Source organism: Macaca thibetana, chromosome 2 (assembly GCF_024542745.1).
Source record: "Macaca thibetana thibetana isolate TM-01 chromosome 2, ASM2454274v1, whole genome shotgun sequence".
In the NCBI taxonomy this organism is placed as follows: Eukaryota; Metazoa; Chordata; class Mammalia; order Primates; family Cercopithecidae; genus Macaca; species Macaca thibetana.
The window spans coordinates 99,845,547-99,870,575 of NC_065579.1; the positions used below are offsets into that span (position 1 = coordinate 99,845,547).

The 25,029-nt window shown below is 47.2% G+C and overlaps 2 protein-coding genes across 2 annotated transcripts in view; one reads left to right on the forward strand and one right to left on the reverse strand.

Moving 5' to 3' along the window:
* The window catches only part of KIAA1143 (KIAA1143 ortholog), a 940,736-nt gene that overhangs the window by 881,142 nt on the left and 34,565 nt on the right, over nucleotides 1-25,029 (reverse strand). The window lies entirely within an intron of this gene.
* Nucleotides 1-25,029, forward strand: part of LIMD1 (LIM domain containing 1) — an 88,244-nt gene that overhangs the window by 21,106 nt on the left and 42,109 nt on the right. The window contains exon 2 of the mRNA XM_050780511.1: nucleotides 20,757-20,858. Coding sequence (XP_050636468.1) covers nucleotides 20,757-20,858 — 102 coding nt within the window. The remainder of the gene's footprint in view (nucleotides 1-20,756; nucleotides 20,859-25,029) is intronic.

Genomic DNA, 25,029 nt, shown 5'->3' on the forward strand with positions numbered 1-25,029 from the left:
AAAACCGGGTCACGTCCCTCCTGGGCTTGGAAAGAATCCTTCAGTGCCCCCGACACCTTGTTCCTCACCCGCAGAGTTGGAGCCAAAGTCCTGAAAGTAGCCTTGGGGGTCCTGCCTGCCCCACCCCGAGTCCCTGCTGTGTGCTGCACCGGGGTCCCCTCCTGGCTGTGAGCCCATCACTATTCCAGTTTGGTAGTTGTTCTGGCCCCTCCCTGAAAGATGTATTGGTTCTTGAAGATTCACAAGAAAATCGTGCCTGTGTGTGCATTGCAGATAGCTCACTTCACAGTTTGATAGGAGAAAGTTTTTGTTTGTTTGTTTGTTTTTTCTTTTTGAGATGGAATCTCGCTTTGTCTCCCAGGCTGGAGTGCAGTGGTGCGATCTTGGCTTACTGCAGCCTCTGCCTCCCGGGCTCAAGCGATTCAAGCTGGGGTTACAGGTGTGCGCCACCGTGCCCAGCTAATTTTTGTATTTTTAGTAGAAACGGAGTTTTACCATGTTGGCCAGGCTGGTCTCAAACTCCTGACCTCGTGATCCACCCGCCTTGGCCTCCCAAAGTGCTGGGATTACAGACGTGAGCCACCGCACCTGGCCTTTTTTTTTTTTTTTTGAGACAGAGTCTAGCTCTGTTACCCAGGCTGGAGTGCATGATCTCAGCTCAATGGAGCCTCTGTCTCCCAGGTTCAAGCAGTTCTCCTGCCTCAGCCTCCCGAGTAGCTGGGACTACAGGGTGTGCCACCATACCTGGCTAATTTATTATTATTATTATTATTATTATTATTTGTATTTGTATTTTTAGTAGAGATAGGGTTTCACCATGTTGGCCAGGCTGGTCTCAAACTCCTGACCTCGGGTAATCCACCCACCTCGGCCTCCCAAAGTGCTGGGATTACAGGTGTGAGCCACCGCACCCATCCAAGATAGTCTTAAAGAGCAATGTTTTTGTCTTTTCTAAGAAAGGGCCCCGATGGTTTGCCCTGCATTACACTCCCAGGCAGGCACAGAACCGATGTTAAACTCTCCATTTTATCACATGAACCCTGTCCAGTGCCCTACCTGTTCCTCCCACACCAGGCTCATGACCACCTGTCAAGCACAGTTGTGCCAGGTGTCCACCTGCTCCATCTCTGCTCCTCCCAGCAGCCCTGCAAAGTGCCCGCTAATTTTCTCTCCTGTTTTGAAGATGGGAAAACTGAAGCAGAGAGCCACAAAGCCACTCACCTGGTAAGCCGCAGAACTGAACAAAGTGTGCTTGCGAGACTTTCTGTTTGTTCTGAGGAGACACTTGTGGGTGGGTGGACTCTGCTGGAGGCTGTCCCTTGCCTGGCTGGCAGCAACCAAGCCTCCTGCTTCTGACTTGCTGGGGAGCGGGAGGACGGGAAGGGCTGTTGGTGGGGAAATTGGAGAGAATACAAAACCTCCCCTCAGCTTTAACAGGCTCTGCCAACAATTTTCACTTTGCCTCTTTTTCTTCTCTGGCACAGCCTTCCTCCTTTTTGGTGAATGCAGATTCAGAGCATCTCTAAAATCCACTCTGTGTTATTTCTGAAGAGAATTCGGGATTTTGTTTTTTCTGGAAAAATGAAAGGATTTTCATTCTGGTTCCCTTCTGGTTCTGTGTGGCGGGGCACCTCACTGCCTGAGGTCACTGACCTCCGAGCCCTTCTTGCCATTCCAGTCATCTCTGCCCCATGTGTACATGCTCAGCCGCCTGCTGGAGTTTGTGGTTTCCGTAGTTGGAGGAAGGCAGGAGGGCAGCTGAAAGCGTGCTGAGTGGGGAGATGGGAGCAGGGAGCTGCCAGAAGGAGAGAACTAAGGGCAGATTACGTGCGTCGTTCATTCATTCATTCCCTCACTCACTTGGTAGACGTTTACTGAGCGCCTGCTGTGGGCTTGGCACCTGCTCAGGTCAAAAGGGTGGCTGAGTCCTCAAGGGCCCTGCTGTCCTGTGGGGACAGTTCCAATACAGTGTGGTCATTACCCAGTGGAGGAGTGGGGAGTGGTGTGGGGCAGGGAAGGAGGGAGCTCAGTCCGGAGAGTCTGGGAGGCCTGGGGAAGAACTCAGGAGGTTTTGTGAAGTGCAGTGTGTGGAATGCGGGTGTCTGTGAGGAGAGTGGTTTTATCTTTTTATGAATTCACTGTCCTAAGGCCTGGAAGAAAACACCTTTCCCGGAAAGGGAGGGAAGGAAATGAACTTTTATGGGAGCACCTCTGTGCCAGGAGCAGAGGTAAGAGCTTACATGATCTCACTTAATTCTCACCGCTACCCTGTGAGATGCGTTTATTGTCACAGCCCATTTGGTGGGTGAAGAAGCTACAATGATGCCCGAGATCGGATCTGAACCCAGTGCTTACACCACGACCCACTCTTTACAGTTCCACTGCAGGAGGGAGGCTGTGGATGCGGGAGGAAGGGCTTGCCACTGGGACCCAGCAGGACTGCAGGGTAGTCCTTAGGCTCAGCAAGAGTGGACCCAGATTCTGGGGCTAGTGATGCTGTGATTCCTGATCTGCTTGGTGTTTACCAGGAGTGCTTCTTTTGTGAAAAATTATTGCATTGTAAACTTAACAATATTTGGGCTTTTCTTTATGTATGCATCACTAAAAATGTTTTTTAAAAAACTATACTCTCTAGAAAAGGATAATGAGGTTTGGAAATCGTAAAATGTTTTTGTTGCTTGTCTTATCGAAACTAATTACCAATTGTGTGTATAATAAATGCTCGCTCTTCTTTATTTATGTGTTATTTTTTTTCTTGTAGAGACAGAGTCTCACTGTAGCCCAGGCTGGTCTTGAACTCCTGGGCTCAAGCAGTTCTCCCACTTCAGCCTCCCAAAGTTCTGGGATTATAGGTGTGAGACACTGTGCCCAGCCGCGAGCTCTTCCTTATACTTGAGCTTAGATTGCCAGATTTAACAAATAAAAATACATATGAATGTCAGATAAACAAATACTTTTTAGTATAAATATGTACCATGCGATAGTACTTATACTAAAAATACTTGTTTATCTGATATTCAAATTTGCGTGGTACAGTCATTAACAAGTTTTTGTTGCTATGCTTAAATTCACATTTTAAGGCTGGGCATGGTGGATCACGCCTGTAATCCCAGCACTTTGGGAGGCCAAGACGGGCAGATCACCTGAGGTCAGGAGTTTGAGACCAGCCTGGCCAACATGGTAAAACCCCATCTCTACTGAAAATACAAAAATTAGCCGGGCGTGGTGATGGGCACCTGTAATCCCAGCTACTCGGGAGGCTGAAGCAGGAGAATCGCTTGAACCTGGGAGGTTGCAGTGAGCTGAGATTGCGCCACTGCACTGCACCCTGGGCAACAGAGTGAAACTCCATCTAAACAAAATAATAATAATAACCACTCCTCCCCCCAAAAAAGCACATTTTACTGGGCATCCTATATTTTATCTGGCAACCCTAAATTAAGCTGAGACCTGAAGGGAGTAAGGAGTACAACTGAACCATATTTGAGAAATCAGAGAATTTCCCGGCCGGATGGAAGGAAATAATCCAGGAGAGAAGCAAATTGGTGGAGGATGTCGGATGGGGTATTCTAAATTGCTGGTGGGAAACTGAACCAATGTCAAGAGTGGGTACGTGGAGTGATCTGGAAAGGGAGAAGCGATATGAATGTTGCACTACTCAGCCTGCATGATGGGGTCAAGACACTTTCTGCTGGAGGTTGACATTTGTTTTAGTAGTTTATGTTGATGCAAAGATCCTGGGAAACATGCATGATTTTGAGCCTTCTCACAAGGAAGGGTGGTGTTAAAAGTGAGCTCACTTGAGAAACTGGCTTCAAAATCTGGGCCAATTTGAGCAACAAAATAATTAATGATAGAAGTGTATAGTAACTCAGAGAATAAAATAAATATCCACAAGTCCTTACCGATGATATAAATACATAAATGGGGAGAAGGGAAAACTTTTGTACAGAGGATTCCATTAATAAAATGTAGAAAGAATGATGAAAATGAAGAGGTCAGCATTTGGAAAGACCACTGTAATAATTGTTGCTGGCAAGAATCATCAGTGGGGCTGGGCATGGTGGCTCATGCTTGTAATCCTAGCACTTGGGAAGGCCAAGGTGGGTGGATCACTTGAAGTCAGGAGTTTGAGACCAGCCTGGCCAACATGGTGAAACCCTGTCTCTACTAAAAATACAAAAATTAGGCAGAAATTGCTTGAACCTGGGGGGTGGAAGTTGCAGTGAGCCAAGATTGCACCACTGCACTCCAACCTGGGCAACAGAGCAAGACTCTGTCTCAAAAAACAAACAAACAAACAAAAAGAATCATCAGTGGATGCTGCGTAGTGAGCAAAAATATAAGGAACAGGATATTTACCTAATCTCCAATATTTCTTCATAAAGCTCTTGCTAATTCCAAAGAGAAAAAGAGTAATTTTACAGTGGAGAAATCTGGCCAATACCACCTTAACCAAGTGATCAAGTTAACACCAGCAGTAAAGTGTTCTGTTCTTCATGTTGACATCATGTACGCCCTTATATGATGCACTGAGGAGGGCACACCATCACTCCTGGGACATTCCTGCCAAAAATGCATATCCTCAATCTGATCATGAAGAAACATTTAGGCAAACCCCAGTTGGGGACAGCGTGCAAGGTAATTGGCCTATACTCTTCCAAAGTACCAAGGTCAAGAAAGACAAAGACTGAGGAGCTGTCCCAGGTTTCAGGAGACCAAGAGAGACAACCACTAAATGCAATCGATTTAGTTCCAGGATTTAATTCCTCCCCTCCCCTCCCCTCTCCTTTTTCCTTTCCTTTTCCCTTTTCCTTTCCTTTTCTTACAGGGTCTTGCTCTGTTGCCAGGCTGGACTGCAGTGGTGTGACCATGGCTCACTGCAGCCATGAAGTCCCAGGCTCGAACAATCCTCCCACTTCAGCCTCCCGAATAACTGGGTCTACAGGCATGTACCACCACACCTGGCTAATTTTTAAAATCTTTTTTATTTTTTGTAGACGGAGGTCTTACTCTGTTGCCAGGCTGGTCTTGAACTCCTAGGCTCAAGAGATCCTCCCACCTTGGCTTCCCGAAGTCTTGAGATTATAGGTGTGAGCCACTGTGCCTGGCCAATATTTTCATTATTATAGAAACATTTCGATTAGGCAGTGCTACTCTATGATTTTTAAAAATTGTGTAGTATTTACTTTATCTCTGCATTGGATATTTATATTTCCTATTTTTCATATTTAAGTGTTTAATATTTTGATGAGTACTTTCGCACATTCTTTTCTAAACAACAGCATTTAATAACAGGTATACTTCACATTACCATAAATCCATCATTTGAAATTGTGCAATTCAGGCTGGGCGCCATGGCTTACACCTATAATCCCAGCATTTTGGGAGGCTGGGGTGGGTGGATCAAAAGGTCAGGAGATCAAGACCATCCTGGCCAATGTGCTGAAACCCCATCTCTACTAAAAATACAAAAATTAGCCAGGCGTGGTGGTGTATGTCTGTAATCCCAGCTACTCGGGAGGCTGAGGCAGGAGAATCACTTGAACCAGGGAGTTGGAGGCTGCAGTGAGCCGAGATCACACCACTGCACTCTAGTCTGGCGACAGAGCGAGACTCCATCTAAAAAAAAAAAAAAGAAATTGTGTAATTCAGTGGTTTTTAGTATATTCACAGAGTTGTGCAACCATCACCACTATCTAATTTTAGAATATCTTTATTATCCCAGAAAAGAAACCCTACTCCCACTAGCTGTCACTCCCTGCTCCACTCTCCTCCAGCCCTGGGCAACCAGGAATCTACTTGCTGTCTCTGTGCACATCCATTTTGGGGAGAATTTTTAACTTTTTTCCTTAGGAAAAATTCTGTTAAATTACAGTAGTCTGCCCTCATGCGTGGGGGATATGGTCCAAGACCCCCAGTGGATGCCTGAAACTGTGGGTAGTACTGAACCCTATACACACTGTGACTTTTCCTGTATATACATGCCTATGATAAACTTTAATTTACAAATCAGGCACAGTAAGAGATGAAGAACAACAATTATAAAATAGAGCAATTATAGCAGTTCACTATAACAAAAATTATGTGAATGTGGTATTTCTCTTTCAGAATATCTTGCTATACTGTACTCACCCATGTTTTGACGGTGGTTGACTGAGACCGAGGAAAGGGAAGACTGCTGTATGGGGTCAAATAGTGTGAACTTTTTTGAAGGTTTTCTTTTTTTTTTTTTTTTTTGAGACAGAGTCTCACTCTGTTGCCCAGGCTGGAGTGCAGTGGCATGATCTTGGCTCACTGCAACCTCCGCCTTCCAGGTTCAAGCAATTCTCCTGCCTCAGCCTCCCAAGTAGCTGGGACTACAGGTGTGGCCACTGCACCTGGCTAATTTTTGTATTTTTAGTAGAGACAGGGTTTTACCATGTTGGCCAGGCTGGTCTCGAACTCCCGACCTAAGGTGATCCACCCACCTTGGCCTCCCAAAGTGCTGCGATTACAGGCGTGAGCCACCGCACCCGGCCTTTTAAAGGTTTTTGTTGCGTCATGCCAAACTGCCCTCCAGAAAGGTTGTCCACATTTATGCTTCCATTAAGAATGTATGAGAGAGCCCTTTTCTCTACATCTCAGTGACTCTGTTATCATCCTTATTTTCCATCTTTGTCAATCAGGTTAGTGACAAGTGGCATCCCTTCTTTGCATGTGACTCCTAGCAAGGAACACCTTTTCGAATGCTGCTTGGCCATTCCTATTTCATATTAGAGTTGAGAAAGCTCATCAGCCTCTGTGTGGAGAGACTCGAAGTGAAGACCATTGTGAGGAAAAAGGAAGACCAGAGAGAAGGGTCTAACCAGAGGCTGCAGGCTGGGCTGCCCTGGCAATGGCTGGAGGAGAGCTTCATGCAGGAGTTGGGGGTGGGGTGCAGGACTTGCTCAGGGGTGCTTTGAGCTCCTTGTTTCCCTGTACAGTGGAGGCCAGGAATCACTTAGGCCGGGGAATAGTAGTGTCCTTCAGCAAAAGTCCACCTCCAGGCAGTCTGGCGGGGCGAGCTCAAGCTCACCGTGATTGGGAAATTGCATTAGAAACTTCCTTGCCCGCTGTGATGAAGTAAGGCCGTCGCTGGTTTTGAGGCCATGTGTGTTTTAATGGCAAGATCAGAGTGAAGAAAGTAGGCTGGCGCAATGACCCCATAGCCCAGAGTGGTCTTAAATACTTCCTTTGTGGCTTGGTGATGGCTTTACCCATTGATGTGAGAACTACAGAGTGTGTGGGGGAGAGGGCAGAGGCAGGGGATGTCCAGGATGCCAGGTAGGCTGCAGGGTGTTGCGTTACATACATCTGTGGTTCTCGTCCCTGGCTGCGCACTAGAGTCAGCTGGAGAGCTTTGGCCTCATCCCCAAAATGGGACCCTGTCTCTGGAGGTAGTGTTGGGCATTCGCACGTCAGTTCTGTACAGCCAGACTTGAGAAGTGGAAATCTGATATGCGTGTTAATCAGGAGCCAAGCAGCAGCCACCCCTGGAGATCTTCTGTGAGCTTTTAGAGTGGCTGGGAGAAGACTGCTGCTGTGATCATTAGTCTAGCTCTGTCCCAAGGACTTGGCTCCTCTTCAGAACCTGCTGATGCCCAGAGCTGTCCAGGTGCACAGGCAGCAACCTTTGGCGATGAAAGAGCCTTGCTCAAGCTGTGTTTGAGATAACTCATAAAATTATGTTCCAGGCAGATCCTTCTAGCATTCCTGCAGACCCTGACTGGATGCCCTGACCCTTGCCCCAGCCCCTTTCAGCACACAGTAGGTGGTCCATGGCTGTGTGATCTTGCATGATGTCTGGTGGTGTTGTGGGAGCCCTGCTCTGGGAGGCCTCCCTTCTTCACTGAGAGAGAGGTGGCACAGTACAAAGTCAGGATGTGAGACGGGGGTGGGAGCAGGGCCACATTCATTGGCTAGCCTGGTGAAGCCTTTTTATTTAAAACCTTTCCATCATAACAGGAGATGCCGATTTGGTCATCACCCTGGTTGGCTGCGTCCTCAGCCTGGCTGTGGGCAGGAAGGAGGCAGGAATTCTCTTCTAGCCAACTGTCTTGCTAAGGATGCTCTGCTATCTTCCTTTTTTTTTTTTTTTTTTTTTTTTTTTTTTGTAAATCCTATCTCTGATGGGGGAGTGGAGTAGGTGTCCCCCAAAGTTCAAATTGCTTTTTGGCTTTGGGTGTGCAGAAGATGATTTAATACCAATTCAGGGTAGCTTATTTCACATGGAACACTGCCCAGGCAGGTTTGTATCTGCAGTTCATCAGTTTTGCTGTGTGTTAATGGTTTTCAAATAATCTTCCTGGAACCACTGCAGGGGGCCAGGACAGCCGAGGAGGCAGAGTGGGCTCTGTCCCACCCTAAACCATAGTGGTTTCTCTTATGTGTGTTGCATATAGTTGAGGTTCCATTGATACTTTTTAAAAGAAAGGTTTCTACCCATTTAAACCGTTTGAGAACCTCTGTTGTGTGCAGAGAAAGTTAGGTCAGCCTGATTTATATAGCTCACCAATGCCATTAATATGGAGCCTAAACAAACAAGAAATGCTGAGTGCCTCACACCCAGTACATGCCAAATAAGCATGGATCACGGTTGTGTATGTGCCTCTGCCTTTCCTGTCTCTGTGCCTTCACTTACCTAGAACACCGTCCCGCTGACTCTGGTTTTTGAATGTGTTCAGTGCTTATTTGGCATCTACTGTGTGTGAGGCACTCAGCATTTCCTGTTTGGGATCCTTCGGGGTTTGAATGTGCCCCCCAAAGTTCAAGTGTTGGAAACTGAATCCCCAAGGCAACAGTGTTGAGAGGTTGGAACTTTAAGAGGTGATTAGGTCATGAAGGCTCTGCGCTTGTGAATGGATTAATGATGTTATCTCTGGAGCAGGTTCCTGGTAAAAGGATGGATTTGTCTCCCTTCCCTGCTCTCTCTTGCATGTGCTTTCACCCTTCCATGATGCAGTAAGAAGGCCCTTGGCAGATACGGGCTCTTCATCCTTGGACTTCCCAGCCTCTAGAACCATAAGAAATAAATCTCTGCTCTTTATAAATTACCCAGTCTCAGGTATTCCATTATAGCAGCACAAAATGGATTAAGTCATGGAGATACTAAAATATACAGCCAGAGCCCTGCCCTGCCTTATTTGGCTCAGCAAGCTTGTTTGTTTGACCAATATGAGGAGACATATACTGCTAACCCTACCTGGTATAAAACCATAAGCCACAAAAGAGAGGTGGGAGAAATGTTTGAGTAATCCTTGGTGGATCATTGCCTCCTGCTGTACGTCTTTTAAAACAGGAAACTGTCCCTTGTTTTTGCCCTTTCCTGTGAGAATATTATGATTTTTAAAGGAATCTTGTATAGCCATTTTGGAAGACAGTTTGGCAGCTTCTTATAAAACTGAACATATTCTTGTTGTATAATCCAGCAATCACAGTCCTTGGTATTTACCCAAATGAGTTGAAAACTTACGTCCACACAAAAACCTGCACACGGATGTTTATAGAAGCTTATTCATAATTGACAAAACTTGGCAAGATGTCCTTCAGTAGATGACTGTATCAATAAATGGTTGTATATCCAGACAATGGCATATTATTCAGCACTAAGAAAAAATGAGCTATTGGGCCATGAAAAGACATGGAGAAACCGTAAATGCATGTTAGTAAGTGAGAGAAGCCAATCTAAAAGGCTGCATAATGTATGATTCCAAAGATACGACATTCTGGAAAAGGCAAAACTTTGGAGAAAATAAAAGGATCAATGGTTGCCAGGGGTTTTTGGGAGGAAAGGATGAATAAGTGGAGCATAGTGGATTTTTAGGGCAGTGAAATTAGTCTGTTTGCTACTGTAATAGTAGATACATGCCATACACTTGTCCACACCCATAGAATGTACAACACCCAGAGTGAACCCACACATGAACCGTGGACTTTGGGTGATAACGATGTGTCCATGTAGGCTCCTCAGTTGTGACAAGTGTACCACTCTGGTGGGGGCTGTTGATAGGGAGGGGGGCTGTGCATGTGTGGGGAAGGGGATATATGGAAATTCTCTGTACCTTTTGCTCAGTTTTGCTGTGAACCTAAAACTGCTCAAAAAAAAAAAAAAAAAAAAAAAAAAAAGTAAATTCATTGAAAAAATACCAGAAGGAAATAGGCCAAAATAATAAATGTCATTTTTTTTTAAATAATAATTCCCACTGAAGTCTATTGGCCTATTGACTATTAATGATCTTCAAAAATCCACTGTGCTCCCCCAGCTCCTTTGGTGTCCCTGAAGCAGAGGCCCTGGGCACACAAACACCTTCTTCTGGGGCCGCTGTATGCCCAGGGTTCCAAGGGCCACATTTCTGTGTGCGTAGGGGTGGGCTTGGCCTTCATCTCCTAGCTGCAGCCAAGAAGGAGCTATGCTCCCATCATTGAGCTGGGATTTGGGGATTCGCTGGTGCCCCCAAACCATGAAGATACTAAGTTTTGGGGATAAGCAGAACCCCTGGACCTTTTCTTCCCCCGTACTCCCTTAGCCCCTCTTATAAGTGCAGTGGGGTGGACTGGAAAGGACACAGATAAGTCAGCCTGACTTTGCGCATTAGATTTAATCTTTGAACTTCAGTTTCTTCATATATAAAGTGATGATGTTTTATAGAATTGTTAAATGAAGAAACACATATAAACTGTCCAGCACCGTGATGTTTAATAAATGCCCATTCTGGGCTGGACATGGCGGCTCATGCCTGTAATCCCAGCACTTTGGGAGGCCAAGATGGGAGGATCACTTGAAGCCAGGAGTTCAAGACCAACTTGGTCAACATAGCAAGAACCCATCTCTTTTTTATAAAATAAAAAAGGAAAACGCCCATTCTAAAGATGGAGTGTCAGGGACTGGATGAACCTCCTGCCTAAAACAAAACAAAACAAAACAAAAAATAGGCCAGGCATGGTAGCTCATGCCTGTAATCCCAGCACTTTGGGAGGCCGAGGTGGGTGGATCACTTGAGGTCAGGGGTTCGACACCAGCCTGACCAACATGGCGAAAACCCATCTCTACTGAAAATACAAAATTAGCCAGGTGTGCTGTCGCACACCTGTAGTCCCAGCTACTCAGGACACTGAGGCAGGAGAATCACTTGAACCTGGGAGGCAGAGCTTGCAGTGAGCCAACATGGTGCCACTGCACTCCAGCCTGGGCGACAGAGCGAGACCCTGTCTCAAAAAAAAAAAAAAAAAAAGAATATATGAACCAAGGGTTTTCAAGACACTGGACATCAAGAAGGTGATTCTTGAGAGATAGGAAGCAAATGAGGTGAGCCCGGTGACAGCCCCAGCTTATTGCCTTGAGAGAATTTCCAGGCCTTGGCACAGGGAGGGAGAAGAGAGGCAGAACCTGGTGGACTCCCTGAGTTGAAAAGGAGCTGAGAGTCTACGGGGACCAAGGCAGCTAGTTTGTAGGACTCTAGCAAAACCTTTGTGAAGCAGTATTTGATAAAGAACTTGTATCCAGAATGTATAAGGAGTTCTTATAACAATAAGAAAAAAAATAGGCAAAAGATTTGGGCACCTCACTAAAGAAGAAAAGGATGACAAATAAGCACATGAAAAGATGCTCACACACAACATCAGTTACTAGAGAGGTGCAGATTAAAGCTACAATGAGATGCTACTGTATAACCTATTGCAATAGAATGGATAACATTTAAAAGACTATTCATGCCAAGTGTTGGCAAGGATGTGGAGAATTTGGAACTCTAATGAACTGCTGGTCGGAATGTAAATGATATAACTTCTTCAGAAAGCAGTTTGTCAATTTCCTAAACAGTTAATCATCCACCTACCATGAGACCCAGCCATGTCACTCCTAGGCCTTTACTCAAGAGAAATGCAAATGTATGTCCATTACAAATGCTTGTACACAAATGTTGATGGCATCTTTATTTGTAATAGCCTCAAACTGGAAACAACTCGTGTGCATCAGCAAGCAAATGGATAAACAAACTAATACATCCATATGGTGGAATACCACATGGCAATAAAGAGGAATGAGCTCCTGCTGCATGTAACAACATGCGTGAATCTCAATTTATATTGAGTGAAGGAAACCAGATAAAGTACATAAACCAGATAAAGTACATACTCCAGATTCCATTTGTATAAACTAGAAAATACAAGCTAATCTGTGATGACAGAAAGCAGATCAGTGGTTGCCTGGGGAGAGGAAGAGGAAGGGGAGAGGGATTGCAAAAGGCACAAGGACATGGGGAATCTCTGGGGCAGTGGATGTGATAATTGTCTTGATTGTTGTAATGATTTTACAGGTGTATAGAAATGTCACAACATGGGGCTAGGCACAGTGACTCACGCCTGTAATCCCAGTACTTTCTGGGGCTGAGGCGGGCAGATCACGAAGTCGGGAGTTCAAGACTAGCCTGACCAACATGGTGAAACCCTGTCTCTATGAAAAATACAAAAATTAGCCAGGCGTGGTGGCACATGCCTGTAGTCCCAGCTACTCAGGAGGCTGAAGCAGGAGAATCGCTTGAACCTGGGAGGCAGAGGTTACAGTGAGCTGAGATCACACCACTGCACTCCAGCCTGGGTGATAAAGCAAGACTCCATCTCAAAAAAAAAAAAGAAATGTCACAACATACTGATACGGAAGCAGGGAAGGGAAGTGCTGGGTAGAGGAGGGCATGGTCCCTGGCTAGGGCTCTACCACCAGGGACCTAGGTGAGGACAGGCACTTCTGCCTTCACACCCAAATACTGCATTTTCCAAGACCACCCCAGCCTGCCTTGCTCCCATCCTGGGCCTATAAAAACCTGAGACCCTAGCAAGGCAGAGACAGAAGCTGCTGGACAGTGAGAAGAACACATCAGCGGAAGAAGATACAAGCGACTGGATGGCGAGAAGACGCCGGGAGCACACCGACAGACACTACCACACCAGCAGGCCATCACCTGGCAGAACGAGGCAGAGTTTGGCTGGGACAGTCGGAAGAGAGCCTGTATGCTCCCCTAGAGGTTTGAGCAGTGGGGCACTGAAGAAGCGAGCCACACTCCCATTGCACACCCTGTGAGGGGGCAAGGGAACTTTTTCCGTTTTAGTACCAAACTGCACCCTTTAAATAGGTACAGCTTTTTATATGCTACTTACATCTCATTAAAGCTGTTTTATAAGAAGATCGCTTGGGCTACAATTTGGAGAATGGGCTAAAGGGGCAGTAAGTCTAATGGCAGGGGAAAAATGCCCATCCCTTCCTCTCTGCTCCTAAAAGTGTATTCCTTACTCCTCTCACTTCCCTTCTGATTTTTGAGCTTGGTTGTTATAGTAACATGTGATGATATTTTTTCTTTCCTCTGTTGGACATTTCTTTAAAATCCTGTGGCATGGGGGGCCCTGGCAAAGCCAAGGGAGGCTGTGAGCCTACTCTTCTTCTTCTCGTTGAGCCCGAGCCTCTCCTCAGCCCAGACCACTTCGTGAACGCACAGATGAGATTGGGCAGCTCACCACCAGCGGTGGCAAGGTCTGGTTTCTACAAGGGCAGGGCCACAGTGCAGCCACCCTGCTCCCCGCCCCGTAGCCAGCATCTGGAGAGGGGCTGGCTCCAAATGAGTGAGAGGGAAGTGTTTGTGGGGGCAACGAACGGTTTCCTGAAGGGCAATCAGAAGGCACGTACCTGCGGGGGCAGGAGGAGCTGCGGGTCGCCCCCCAGGGAGAGGCCTTGTGATTGAGGTCCCAGGCAGAAAGATGGTCGTGTGTGCGAGGGACAAGGTAGAACGGGAGGTGGGCCAGGGTGGGTAGTAGGAGATTGGGGGCAGGGCTGGTCTGGGGTCTGAATCCCTGAGCAGGTGGTGTGTTACGGGGTGAGGAAGGAGCTCCCCTCATTATGGGGGTGAGGGGACATGTGTGGCAGGAATAGCCACAGCTGCCAACCAGGTAGTCACAATGAGACCTTTGAGTTGGAACTGGGGCTCAGATTCCCTCTCTCAAACCTACCCACTGTGCAGCCTTCAGCAAGTGACAGGACCTTTCTGGAACTTGGGTTTTAGACAGGAGATGGCAGCAGTCCCTTCACTGGTTGAAATCCCCAAGTCCAGCTAGGCACGGTGGCTCACACCTGTAATCCCAGCACTTTGGGAGGCTGAGGCGGGCAGATCACCTGAGGTCAGGAGTTCCAGACCAGCCTGGCCAACATGGAGAAACCCCGTCTCTACTAAAAATACAAAAATTAGTGAGGCATGGTGGTGCACACCTGTAATCCCAGCTACTCGGGTGGCTGAGGCAGGAGAATAGCTTGAAACCAGGAGGCAGATGTTGCAGGGAGCTGAGATCACACACTGCGCTTCAGCCTGGGTGACAGAGCGAGACTGTCTCAAAAAATAATAATAAAAAAAAATCCAAGGAATAAAATATCTATAAGTTCATACTGATGTACTGCACTCCAGCCTGGTGACAGAGTGAGACTCCGTCTCAACAACAACAACAAAAAAACTAAGTCCAGGGTCTGGCCCATAGTAGACACATGATTTCCTAGAACGTAAAATTCAGTTTATCGTTTTCCCTACTTTTTCTGTCTAGAAAGTACTTTTAGATCCATTTAGCCGCAAGGATGAAACCTTTTCCTACATACTTGGCTTCTTATGGGGTCTTCCTCACTCTGCGACCCATGATTTCGAACACAGGTGGCTTCCTTCCTCGTTTTGTATCTGTGCTGTGTGGTCACGGTGGCGAGAAAGGATGTCAGCAGCCCAAAGGACTCAGCTGCAGGAACAGAAAGTGAGGGACAGCTGAAGGCAGAGGGTCACAGGCCTCAGAGAGAGGAAACCAGAAGAGAGTGTAGCTGAGCAGGGTGCGGAGAGAGGGGAGGAAGCCCTGCCATTGAGAGATAAAGTGGCAGGAAGTCCAGGGAGGCCCTGGCTGTTGTCAGAGCATCCATGCGAAGACGCTCACCGTCCTGCCAGCATCTTATGAACGGGGGTAGGAGAGGGTGCTGGATTTCATTCCCCAATCCCTAATAAGATGCATTCGCTTCTGCAGTCTGGGCCAGCAGCATTGCACTGACACGTGCAATTCATTTCACCTTTCCTTTTTGTTTTTGTTTTTTTTTTTTTTTTTTTTTTGAGACAGAGTCTCGCTCTGTCGCCCGGGCTGGAGTGCAGTGGCCAGATCACTGCAAGCTCCGCCTCCCGGGTTCACGCCGTTCTCCTGCCTCAGCCTCCCGAGTAGCTGGGACTACAGGCGCCCACCACCGCACCCGGCTAATTTTTTGTATTTTTTAGTAGAGACGGGGTTTCACCGTGTTAACCAGGATGGTCTCGATCTCCTGACCTCGTGATCCGCCCGTCTCGGCCTCCCAAAGTGCTGGGATTACAGGCTTGAGCCACCGCGCCCGGCCTCACCTTTCCTTTTTGGTGAGCTGTCTTGCAGGACGGTCCTCTTCATGTGCTCATAACGTGGGTGGTGGAAAGCGTGGGCATGCCATGCTAAGCTGCTGAGTCCCTGTGCCCCTCTGCTCTTTGTAGCCACCATTTTACAGGGGGTTAAACAAAGAGGCCACAGCATTTGGGAGTGGTTTTACACCATGTTTGTGAGCAGAATTGTATTCACGAGTGCACTGCTTTAACATTACATGTAGCCTGCTTCGAGTTGATGCCTGACATCGAGTTGTAGCCTGCTTTGGTTGATGCCTGACAAACTAGCTTTTCTTGCTCAATGTAAAGGCTTAGAGTCAGTTCCACCGGGGGACTTACGATGGGTAATCTGGAAGTGGACCTCGGCACTACCAAACAACTCATACTTTGACATTTTGCCATGGCCTGATATTCAGCGTTTTTCAGAAAGATTTCTCCCCCTTCATCACATTTGAATTATGTCATAGCCAGTTCCCAGTAGATATCCATAGAATCCATTTCTCTGTGTTAAGGTCTGCTGAGGGGATACTAAGTGCACTTTGTCTGTGGCTGGGGGTGTTCAGAGATGAATAAGACCCTGGGCCTTGGTATGAAGTGCTTGTGGGGGAATAGACACATGTGCCCAAGATACAAGGAAGTGGGTGCCAGGTAAGGAGGAAAGAGGAAAGGACTGTGCAGGGAGCTATGTGGAATGTGATTCAACTCACACTTGTTTCCTGGAGCACTTACGGAGGCCACAATTAAGATGTGGCCCTTGCTCTGAAGGCAATTGCAAGTCACTAGGAGAGGCAGGCAAATGCCCAGGTAACTAGCAGCTCGCCACAGCATGGTAGGTGCTGTGCCCAGTGGATGCCACCACCATCACTTCCACGTTTGCCCCATCTCAAATACTAGAGGCCCCATTTGGCCTGGCCTGGTCCAGTGGCCACTGTCCACGGGCCCCTAGCAGCAGCCATGAACACCACTGCTTTCCAGAGTGACGAGCCTGCTTAAAGGAGCCTTAAAAATGAGTGGTAATGCCTGAACCCTGTTGTGTTTATGCTTTGCTGCCAGGTGGGCCCCACAGCTCCATGTGTACCAGCAAAAGAATGCAGTTTGCCCAGAACTGTATTTTCTACCTTGAGAGGATAAGGTACCTAAGTTGTATATAAAAATCATTAGACAGAAAGCAATGCTGATGCCTCTGAATTACTTGATGCTTTCAGTTTCATAGTGATGGGGGCTCCCTATTGACTTTGCTGCTTGCAAGGTACAGAAATGCCAGCTGTGCAGTAATCTCATCCCCCTGCCACCTCCCCCTCCACAGGCACACACACATGCATTTCATAGCCATTAAAGAGAAGATGGAAGGGAGGAGGCATGCAGGAACTTTTTTGGGGGTGTTGGAAATATTCTATATCTTGATTTGGGTTTGCTTTACATAGATCATTTGTCAAAACTCATTGAATGGTAGACTTATGCTTTTCATGTCTGTTTGTGAATTTTACCTGGAAAAAATAAGCCTAAGCAAATAAAATAATGAACTCTAGTTAATGATGGGGAGGCTGAAGTGTTTGGGGTGAAGTTGCTGCCTGCAACTTTGAAATGCATCAAGAATGGGATGGATTGTTGGATTGATTGAGGAATGGATAGCAAAACATTAATTACAGAATTGGGATGGTGAGTATATGGGTATTCTCTGTATAATTCTTTCAACTTTTCTGTTTTGTTTGAAAATTTTTATAATAAAATATTGAAACAGAAGAAGAACTGCAGATAACCAATACTTATGCCCTCTTGAGCTTTCTATAAATGAATTTCTCGGCCGGGCGCGGTGGCTCAAGCCTGTAATCCCAGCACTTTGGGAGGCCGAGACGGGCGGATCACGAGGTCAGGAGATCGAGACCATCCTGGTTAATACGGTGAAACCCCGTCTCTACTAAAAAGTACAAAAAACTAGCCGGGCGAGGTGGCGGGCGCCTGTAGTCCCAGCTACTTGGGAGGCTGAGGCAGGAGAATGGCGTGAACCCGGGAGGCGGAGCTTGCAGTGAGCTGAGATCTGGCCACTGCACTCCAGCCTGGGCGACAGAGCGAGACTCCGTCTCAAAAAAAAAAAAAAAAATGAATTTCTCCAATGGTCAATTTCTTGTCTGTTTCCTACACACTGCTTCCCCCTGCTTCCTGGTGTTGGCAGAGGGGCTTTCTCCTTAAACCTGTTGGTGTGGGGGGATTTCATGAAGGATGTGTTAGCTTGGACTTCCTTTGATGGTGATGCAGTTTATCAATTTAAAATGATACGAACTCTGAAACACAGGGCTTTCTACCCTGTGGGCAGAAGGCTGGGGATTTGCAGCCTGAGAATAGCCTGACAGGTGAGAGCCAGAGTTAGAAAAGGATGCATGAGCTCCCCCTGACCAAAGGATGCCAGCTGGCTACCTTGCTGGGTGCTAGGGGAGCAATTTATATTTATAAAATCTGTAAAGTAGATTTTTCAAAAATTTTAACATTATATAGTATACCTGAACATATTCAAACACTTTTTTGAGATGACCTTTTAAAATCTGTAAAGTAATGCCTGCTGTCTTATAGAAAACTACAGGAAATATAAAGAAATAAGGCCAGCTACAACGTAACTGTTTACAACGTAAAACAACCACTGTTTATATTTTAATATATTCCTCCGTGAATCTTTTTTCATCTTGTGCATTGTTTACATAATTGTGCTGTCTTTCATTTGACTGTAATGGAGGAGTTCTTTGGAAGGGAGACTCCAGGGCCGCCTTGATGTGGACGGGCCGGAGCCTGGGCTGCTGCTGTAGGGGTTCTGGGCTGGCCTAGCCTGAGAAACCTCCAGCCTATTCACAGAGCCCTTGTGAGATCCTGAGAGGCCCAGGACTTCTTAGACAGCTCTTTTTAAGCTGAAGGCACTTTTCGCAGGAGGCAGTAACATGATTGTCATCCTTATGATTTGCCTGTTAATTGAGCATTTCCCAAGTATGGGGCCCTGCACTAAGTACTTTGCACATATTCTCTCACAGTAACCCTACGAGGGGGCCACTGTTGTCCGCATTTTCTAGCCCAACGTCGGAGTTTAATTAGTCTGCCCTCGTCACATAGCTGGTAAATTGTGGAGCTGTTCTAGACCAGGTGTCCCAATAAGCACTTTGTAGTTGAGGCAGGTTAACTCTTTAGAACTTTTTGGTTTGCAAAGCAACCCTTTTAATTGCTGCTCCTGGGAACGTGCAGGGCAGATGGAATGAACCTCTATTTCCTAATTAAGAAATGGACACCCAGAGAGCTGATCACCATTAACCTAAACTACAGGAGTCACAGGTAGGTGGGAGGCTCAAGCTCAGAACCTGGCTCTTTAAATTTGTTTTTTCAGGCCAGGCGTGGTAGCTCATGCCTGTCATCCCAGCACTTTGGGAGGCTGAGGCAGGCGGATCACCTGAGGTCAGTAGTTAGAGACCAGCCTGGCCAACATGGTGAAACCCCGTCTCTACTGAAAATACAAAAATTGGCCAGGCACGGTGGCTCACGCCTGTAGTCCCAGCACTTTGGGAGGCTGAGGTGGGCGGATCACCAGGTCAAGAGATTGAGACCATCCTGGCTAGCACGGTGAAACCCCGTCTCTACTGAAAATACAAAAAAATTAGCCGGGCATGGTGGCGGGCACCTGTAGTCCCAGCTACTCGGGAGGCTGAGGCAGGAGAGTGGTATGAACCCGGGAGGCGGAGCTTGCAGTGAGCTGAGATTGCGCCACTGCACTCCATCCTAGGCGACAGAGCGAATCTCCATCTCAAAAAAAAAAAAAAAAAGAAAATACAGAAATTAGCTGGGCTTAGTTGTGCGCGCCTGTAGTCTCAGCTGCTTGGAAGGCCGAGGTAGGAGAATCGAACCCGGGAGGTGGAGGTTGCAGTGAGCTGAGATTGTACCACTGCACTCCAGCCTGGGTGACAGAGTGAGACTCTGTCTCAAAAAGTGTTCCCTTCCCCCCCTTCCCCCTTTCCCCCCTTCCCCTTCCCCCCTTCCCTTCCCCCCTTCCGCTCCTTCCCCTTCCCCTTTCCCCCCTTCCCCCCTTCCCCTTCCCCTTTCCCCCCCTTCCCCTTCCCCTTTCCCCCCCCTTCCCCTTCCCCCCCCCCCTTCCCTTTCCCCCCCTTCCCTTTCCCCCCCCCCCCCCCCCTTCCCCCTTTCCCCCCCTCCCTTCCCCCCCCTTCCCCTTCCCCCCCCCCCCTTCCCCCCCCCCTTCCCCCTTCTTTTCCCTTTTCCCCTTCCCCCCCTTCCCCTTCCCCTTCCCCTTCCCCTTTCCCCTTCCCCTTCCACCCCCCTTCCTTTTCTCCTTCCCCCCCTTCCCCTTCCCCTTCCCTTCTTTTTGATGGATGATCTCCCTATGTTGCCCAGGCTGGTGTTGAACTCCTGGCCTCAAGCAATCCTCCTGCTCTGGTCTCCCAAAGCACTGGGATTATAGGCGTGAGCCACCACACCTGGCTGGCTCTTTAAATTTCTGATTCATCATGTTGCCCCCAGAGTCAGAGAGCTGAAGAGGCTGAGGAAGGAATCGTGGAGCAGGCTGAGATGAAAGCCTCAGGACTTGAGTGAACAGAAGGGCAGGAGTAGAATGTACTAGGTAGGGGCTCATCAGCAAAGTCTGGGCTAAGACCCTGTGGGACTTGTTAGGGGGTGAGGAGCTGCAGGGAAGAGCACTTGCTTGCAGTGTGACAAACCCGGGGCTTGGGGTGTTATATACTTTTTGTAAAACTTGAAGTTACTAAATCCTAGTTGGTGGTTCCCACTGAAAAATAAAGGAAATAATTTAGTTAGAATTGTCTGGCCACGCATGGTGGCTCACACCTGTAATCCTAGCACTTTGGGAGGCTGAGGCGGGAGGAGCGCTTTAGCCTAGGAGTTCGAGACCAGTCTGGGCAACATATCGAGAACCCCCGTCTCAAAAGAAGAAGAAGAAAAAAAGAAATTGCCCAGCCTGCATGCTTGGCATATTATAGTGATGGTGCGATCTTTGTGAACTGTCTTATAAACAGTGGGAACCTTCCGAAAGCTTTGGGTCGGGTGAGGGAGGGAGTTGACCAAGCCCAGGTATTCTGAACATTAGCATAACAGTGGGGCAGGGAAAGTGGGACCGGAAGTCCAGCCTGGTAGCTGTTTTCTGCAGTTAAAAGAGTGACAGAGGGAGAAGGAGGGAAAGACACTTCAAATGAGTCATCCACTGGATTTGGTGGTGGGCTGGCCATGGGGAGGGATGGTATGATGCTTTGTTCATTGGCTTTTTTATGACTCAGTTTCCACTGGTTCCCTCCTGACTCACTGATGTTTCTCTTGTCCTTGCAGGAGCCTGTGTGAAATGCAGCAAAGGGGTGTTTGGGGCTGGCCAGGCCTGCCAGGCCATGGGGAACCTCTACCACGACACATGCTTCACCTGTGCAGCTTGCAGTAAGTGTGGGTGTGGGTGTCGGGTGTGTGGGGGATGGGTAAGGAACATGGGGACCGAGAAAGGGAGGAGAGAGAAGATCATCTTTCAGGAGACAGTTGGTCCATGGCCTTCCTCAGCCCCACAGAAAAGCCAGACAGTGTCTTTTACAGCAGGGTTTCTTACCACCACCAGAGGCCGATCAGGGCACGGTGACTTCACACGATACCAAAGATTGCCTGTGATTCCGGTGATAAGTTGAACGAGTTCAGAGTGATCCCTAATCACATCAGGTTTGAAATACATAGGAAGAGGTTTCAGAAGATTTGGGAGGAAGTGCTGGGATTCACCGTGTCTACCCTGTTTGTCAGTTCTCTCCCCCACTGTGGGGACCAGCCAACCAAAAGTGATGAGTCAGTCAGCTATCCCAGAGTGAGGTGGGGGGGGCCTTTATTACTCTGTAACCAACTTCCTCACCTCATCTTTGATTCGGAGGCTGCTGTATGAGCATGAGGTGTGTGTGCATGCCACCCGTGTGCTGGTGCCTACCTAGCACACACCTGTGGGCATCTTTATACTGCAGTACGTGCATTATAATTCAGGCAGCCCATCAGGAGTCTGGATTGAATGGATGGCAACAGCTCCCTGTGGAAGATTCTAACACATTGCGTGCTTGCCAAGTCTGACCAAGTTATGGATTGTTCTTGTTTTCTGGTCTCTATCAAATATTAATTTTGAGGAGTATTTTTAGAAAATGTCCTGCCTATATTCTCAATCCTATCCTGAGGCTAGCAGCTCTCAACTAAAAGGGAACGTTACAGCAGAGTCACCAGGTGTCAGGGACAAAGGGGTCTTTCTTACCATCTGGCCTCGTGGTTTGCAATCCTGCTGCTCATTAGAGTCACCTGCAGAGACTTTAAAACCCAGTGATGCCCTGGCCCCACCCTTGATTAGCAGAATCAGATTAGCGAGATTCCTAGCTAATCCTATCAGATTAGGATTTAGCTCTGATTCTGCTAATCAAGGGTGGGGCCAGGGCATCACCCTTGGAATTCCTAGAGTGGGGCAAGTGTGTTTTTGTTTTTTTTTGAGATGGAGTCTCCCTCTGTTGCCAGGCTGGAGTGCAGTGGTGCAATCTCAGCTCACCGCAACCTCCGCCTCCTGGGTTCAAGCGATTCTCCTGCTTCAGCCTCCCAAGTAGCTGGCGCACTACAGGTGTGTGCCACCACGCCCAGCTAATTTTTGTATTTTTAGTAGAGACATGTTGGCCAGGATGGTCTTGATCTCTTGACCTTGTGATCTACCCTCCTCGGCCTCCCAAAGTGCTGGGATTACAGGCGTGAGCCACCTCATCCACCCAAGAGGGGCAAGTGTATTTTTTCACAGTTTCTCGGATTCTTCCAGGGTGTGGTCAGGGCTGACCACCATTAGTTTGGGGCTCCTCATTTTGGATCCTCCTGGAGAAGGGAAGGGGAAGAACTTGTTCACAGCCAGAGATTCTAATTCTCAGTATAAAGTTAACCAGTGCACATGGTTAACCAGTGGCCTCCTAACCTGCTGAGCCTTCATGGTCCAGGCAGATGCCTGAGTTCTGAACCTCACGCTTCAGTCCTCACTGCAATTTCCCCTGGAACACATGCCTGAGAGTTTATGGTTTACCCATTGTTCAATGTTCACCTATGTAGGGAAAGACTTTGAGATGAATCAAAAAGCCTAGTGAATGTCTGCAGTGGAAATCTAGGAGTGGTCTGGTTATCGAATTCTCTGGGTCTAGGGGACTTTCCTTGTCTGAGCTGTGTTGCACTCTGTAAGTTGTAGAATATTGATGGTAACAAACACGATTCTTGTCTATAGCAATGCAGACTGTCCGGTGGAGGTGCAGTTGATGACTGTTGCCCTGTGGAGACTGACCAGTTTTGCAATCTATTAAGCAAATTGATTTCAACATTCCTGATGGTCTATGGTTCTTTGAATTCTCCCAATTATACCACTTATTGGTTCATTTATTAATTGATGAGTTAAATAAAGCCTTGGGCACATGTTTGTATTTTATCTGTATGGGAGCTGTGTTTAGGCCCTCTTTTATTTATTTATTTAGTTTGTTAGTTACATTTTAATTTTAGTTTTAGATTCAGGAGGTGCAGGTTTGTTACAAGGGTATATTGTGTGAATCTGAAGTTTGAGCTTCTATTGGTCCTGTCACCCAGACAGTGAACATAGTACCCAGTAGAAAGTTTTTCAGCCCTTTTCCCCTCCTCTTCTTCCCTCCTTTTGGAGTCTCCACTGTCTATTGTTCCCATCTTTTTGTCTGTGTGTATCCAAAGTTTAGCTCCGAGTTCTAAGCGACAACATGCAATATTTGGTTTTCTGTTTCTTGTGTTTCTATGTTGCTGCAAAGGACATGATGTCATTCTTTTTTATGGCTGTGTAGTATTCCATGATGTATATGTACCACATTTTCTCTATTTAGTCCACTGCTGATGGGCACCTAGGTTGATTCCATGTCTTTGCTATTGTGAATAGTGTGGTGGTAAACATACGAGTGCAGGTATCTTTGGTAGAAGATTTACTTTTCTTTGTATATATATCCAGTAATGGTATTGCTGGGTCAAATGGTAGCTCTATTTTTAGTTCTTTGAGAAATCTCCAAACTGCTTTCCACAGTGGCTGAACTAATTTACACTCCCACCAACTGTGTATAAGCATTGCCTTTTCTCTATAACCTTGCCAACATCTACTTTTTAACTTTTTAGTAATGGCCATTCTGTGGTTTTGATTTGCATTTCTTTGATCGTTGATGATGTGGAGGTTTGTTTTGTTTTGAGATGGAGTCTCGCTCTGTCATCCAGGCTGGAGTGCAGTGATGTAATTGTAGTACACTGCAGCCTTGAACTCCTGAGCTCAAGCAACCCTTCTGCCTCAGCTTCTGAGTAGCTGGGACTGCAGGCATGTGCCACCATGCCCAGTTAATGTTTTAAAATTTTTGTAGAGACTGAGGTCTCGCTGTATTGCCCAGGCTGGTCTTGAGCTCCTGACTTCCGGTGATCCTCCCACCTCAGCCTCCCACAGGGCTGGGATTACTGGCATGAGCCACCACACCTGGCCCTTGAGCATTTTTTCTTGTTTCTTGGCTGCTTGTATCAGATCTTTCTTTACAGTTTATGTTTGACCTTTGACTCCTGCAACGGTTTCTCAATACTTGCTCTATTTTTCAGGAAAAAGAAAATAAATATTAAGGAGAGGCTGTTTTCCACCTCAAGCAATTACCATTTGAAATAGGGAAGCTGTTGGTGAGGGAAAACCAGTTGATGAGCATCTTAGTCTGTTTGGACTGTTATAACAAAGTACCATACACTGGTTGGCTTATAAACAATAGAAATGTATTTCTCACAGTTCTAAAGGCTGGAAAGTTCAAGATCAAGGTGCTGGCAGATGAGGTGTCAGTTAAGGGCCCGCTTCCTGGGTAGTCATATGGTGGAAGGGAGCTCTCTGGGATCTCCTTTATAAGGGCACTAATCCCATTCCTTGAGGGTTCCACCTCATGAGAATCACCTCCCAAAGGCCCTACCCCCTAATCCCACCACCTTGGAGGTTAGGACTTTTTTTTTTTTTTTTGAGATGGAGTTTCTCTCTTATTGCCCAGGCTGGAGTGCAATGGCGCGGTCTCAGCTCACCACAACCTCCGCCTCCCGGGTTAAAACGATTCTCCTGCCTCACCCTCCCAAGTAGCTGGGATTACAGCCATGCGCCACCATGCCCAACTAATTTTTGTATATTTAGTAGAGATGGGATTTCTCCACGTTGGTCAGGCTGGTCTCGAAGTCCTGACCTCAGGTAATCCACCCGCGTTGGCTTCCCAAAGTGCTGGGATTACAGGCACGAGCCATCATGTCCGGCCAGAGGTTAGGATTTTAACATAGGAATTTTAGGGGGACGTAGACATTCAACCCATTACAGATGAGTCTGTGGGTTCCACCCATGGCTGCTTGTGTGACTGTCTATTTCTTAATGGAGTGAGTTTCTCTTTCTTCAAATTGTGACAAGCACAGACACTTAAGGGAGACAGATCTGGTTTAGTTTTTGATTGGTCTAGCACTGAAGGCCTTTGTGGTCTTGTCCCTGTCTTATCACTTCCTGCTTCCTATTCCAGTCAAACTGAATTTCTCTTTTTCACTTCCATGCCTCTGATCACAT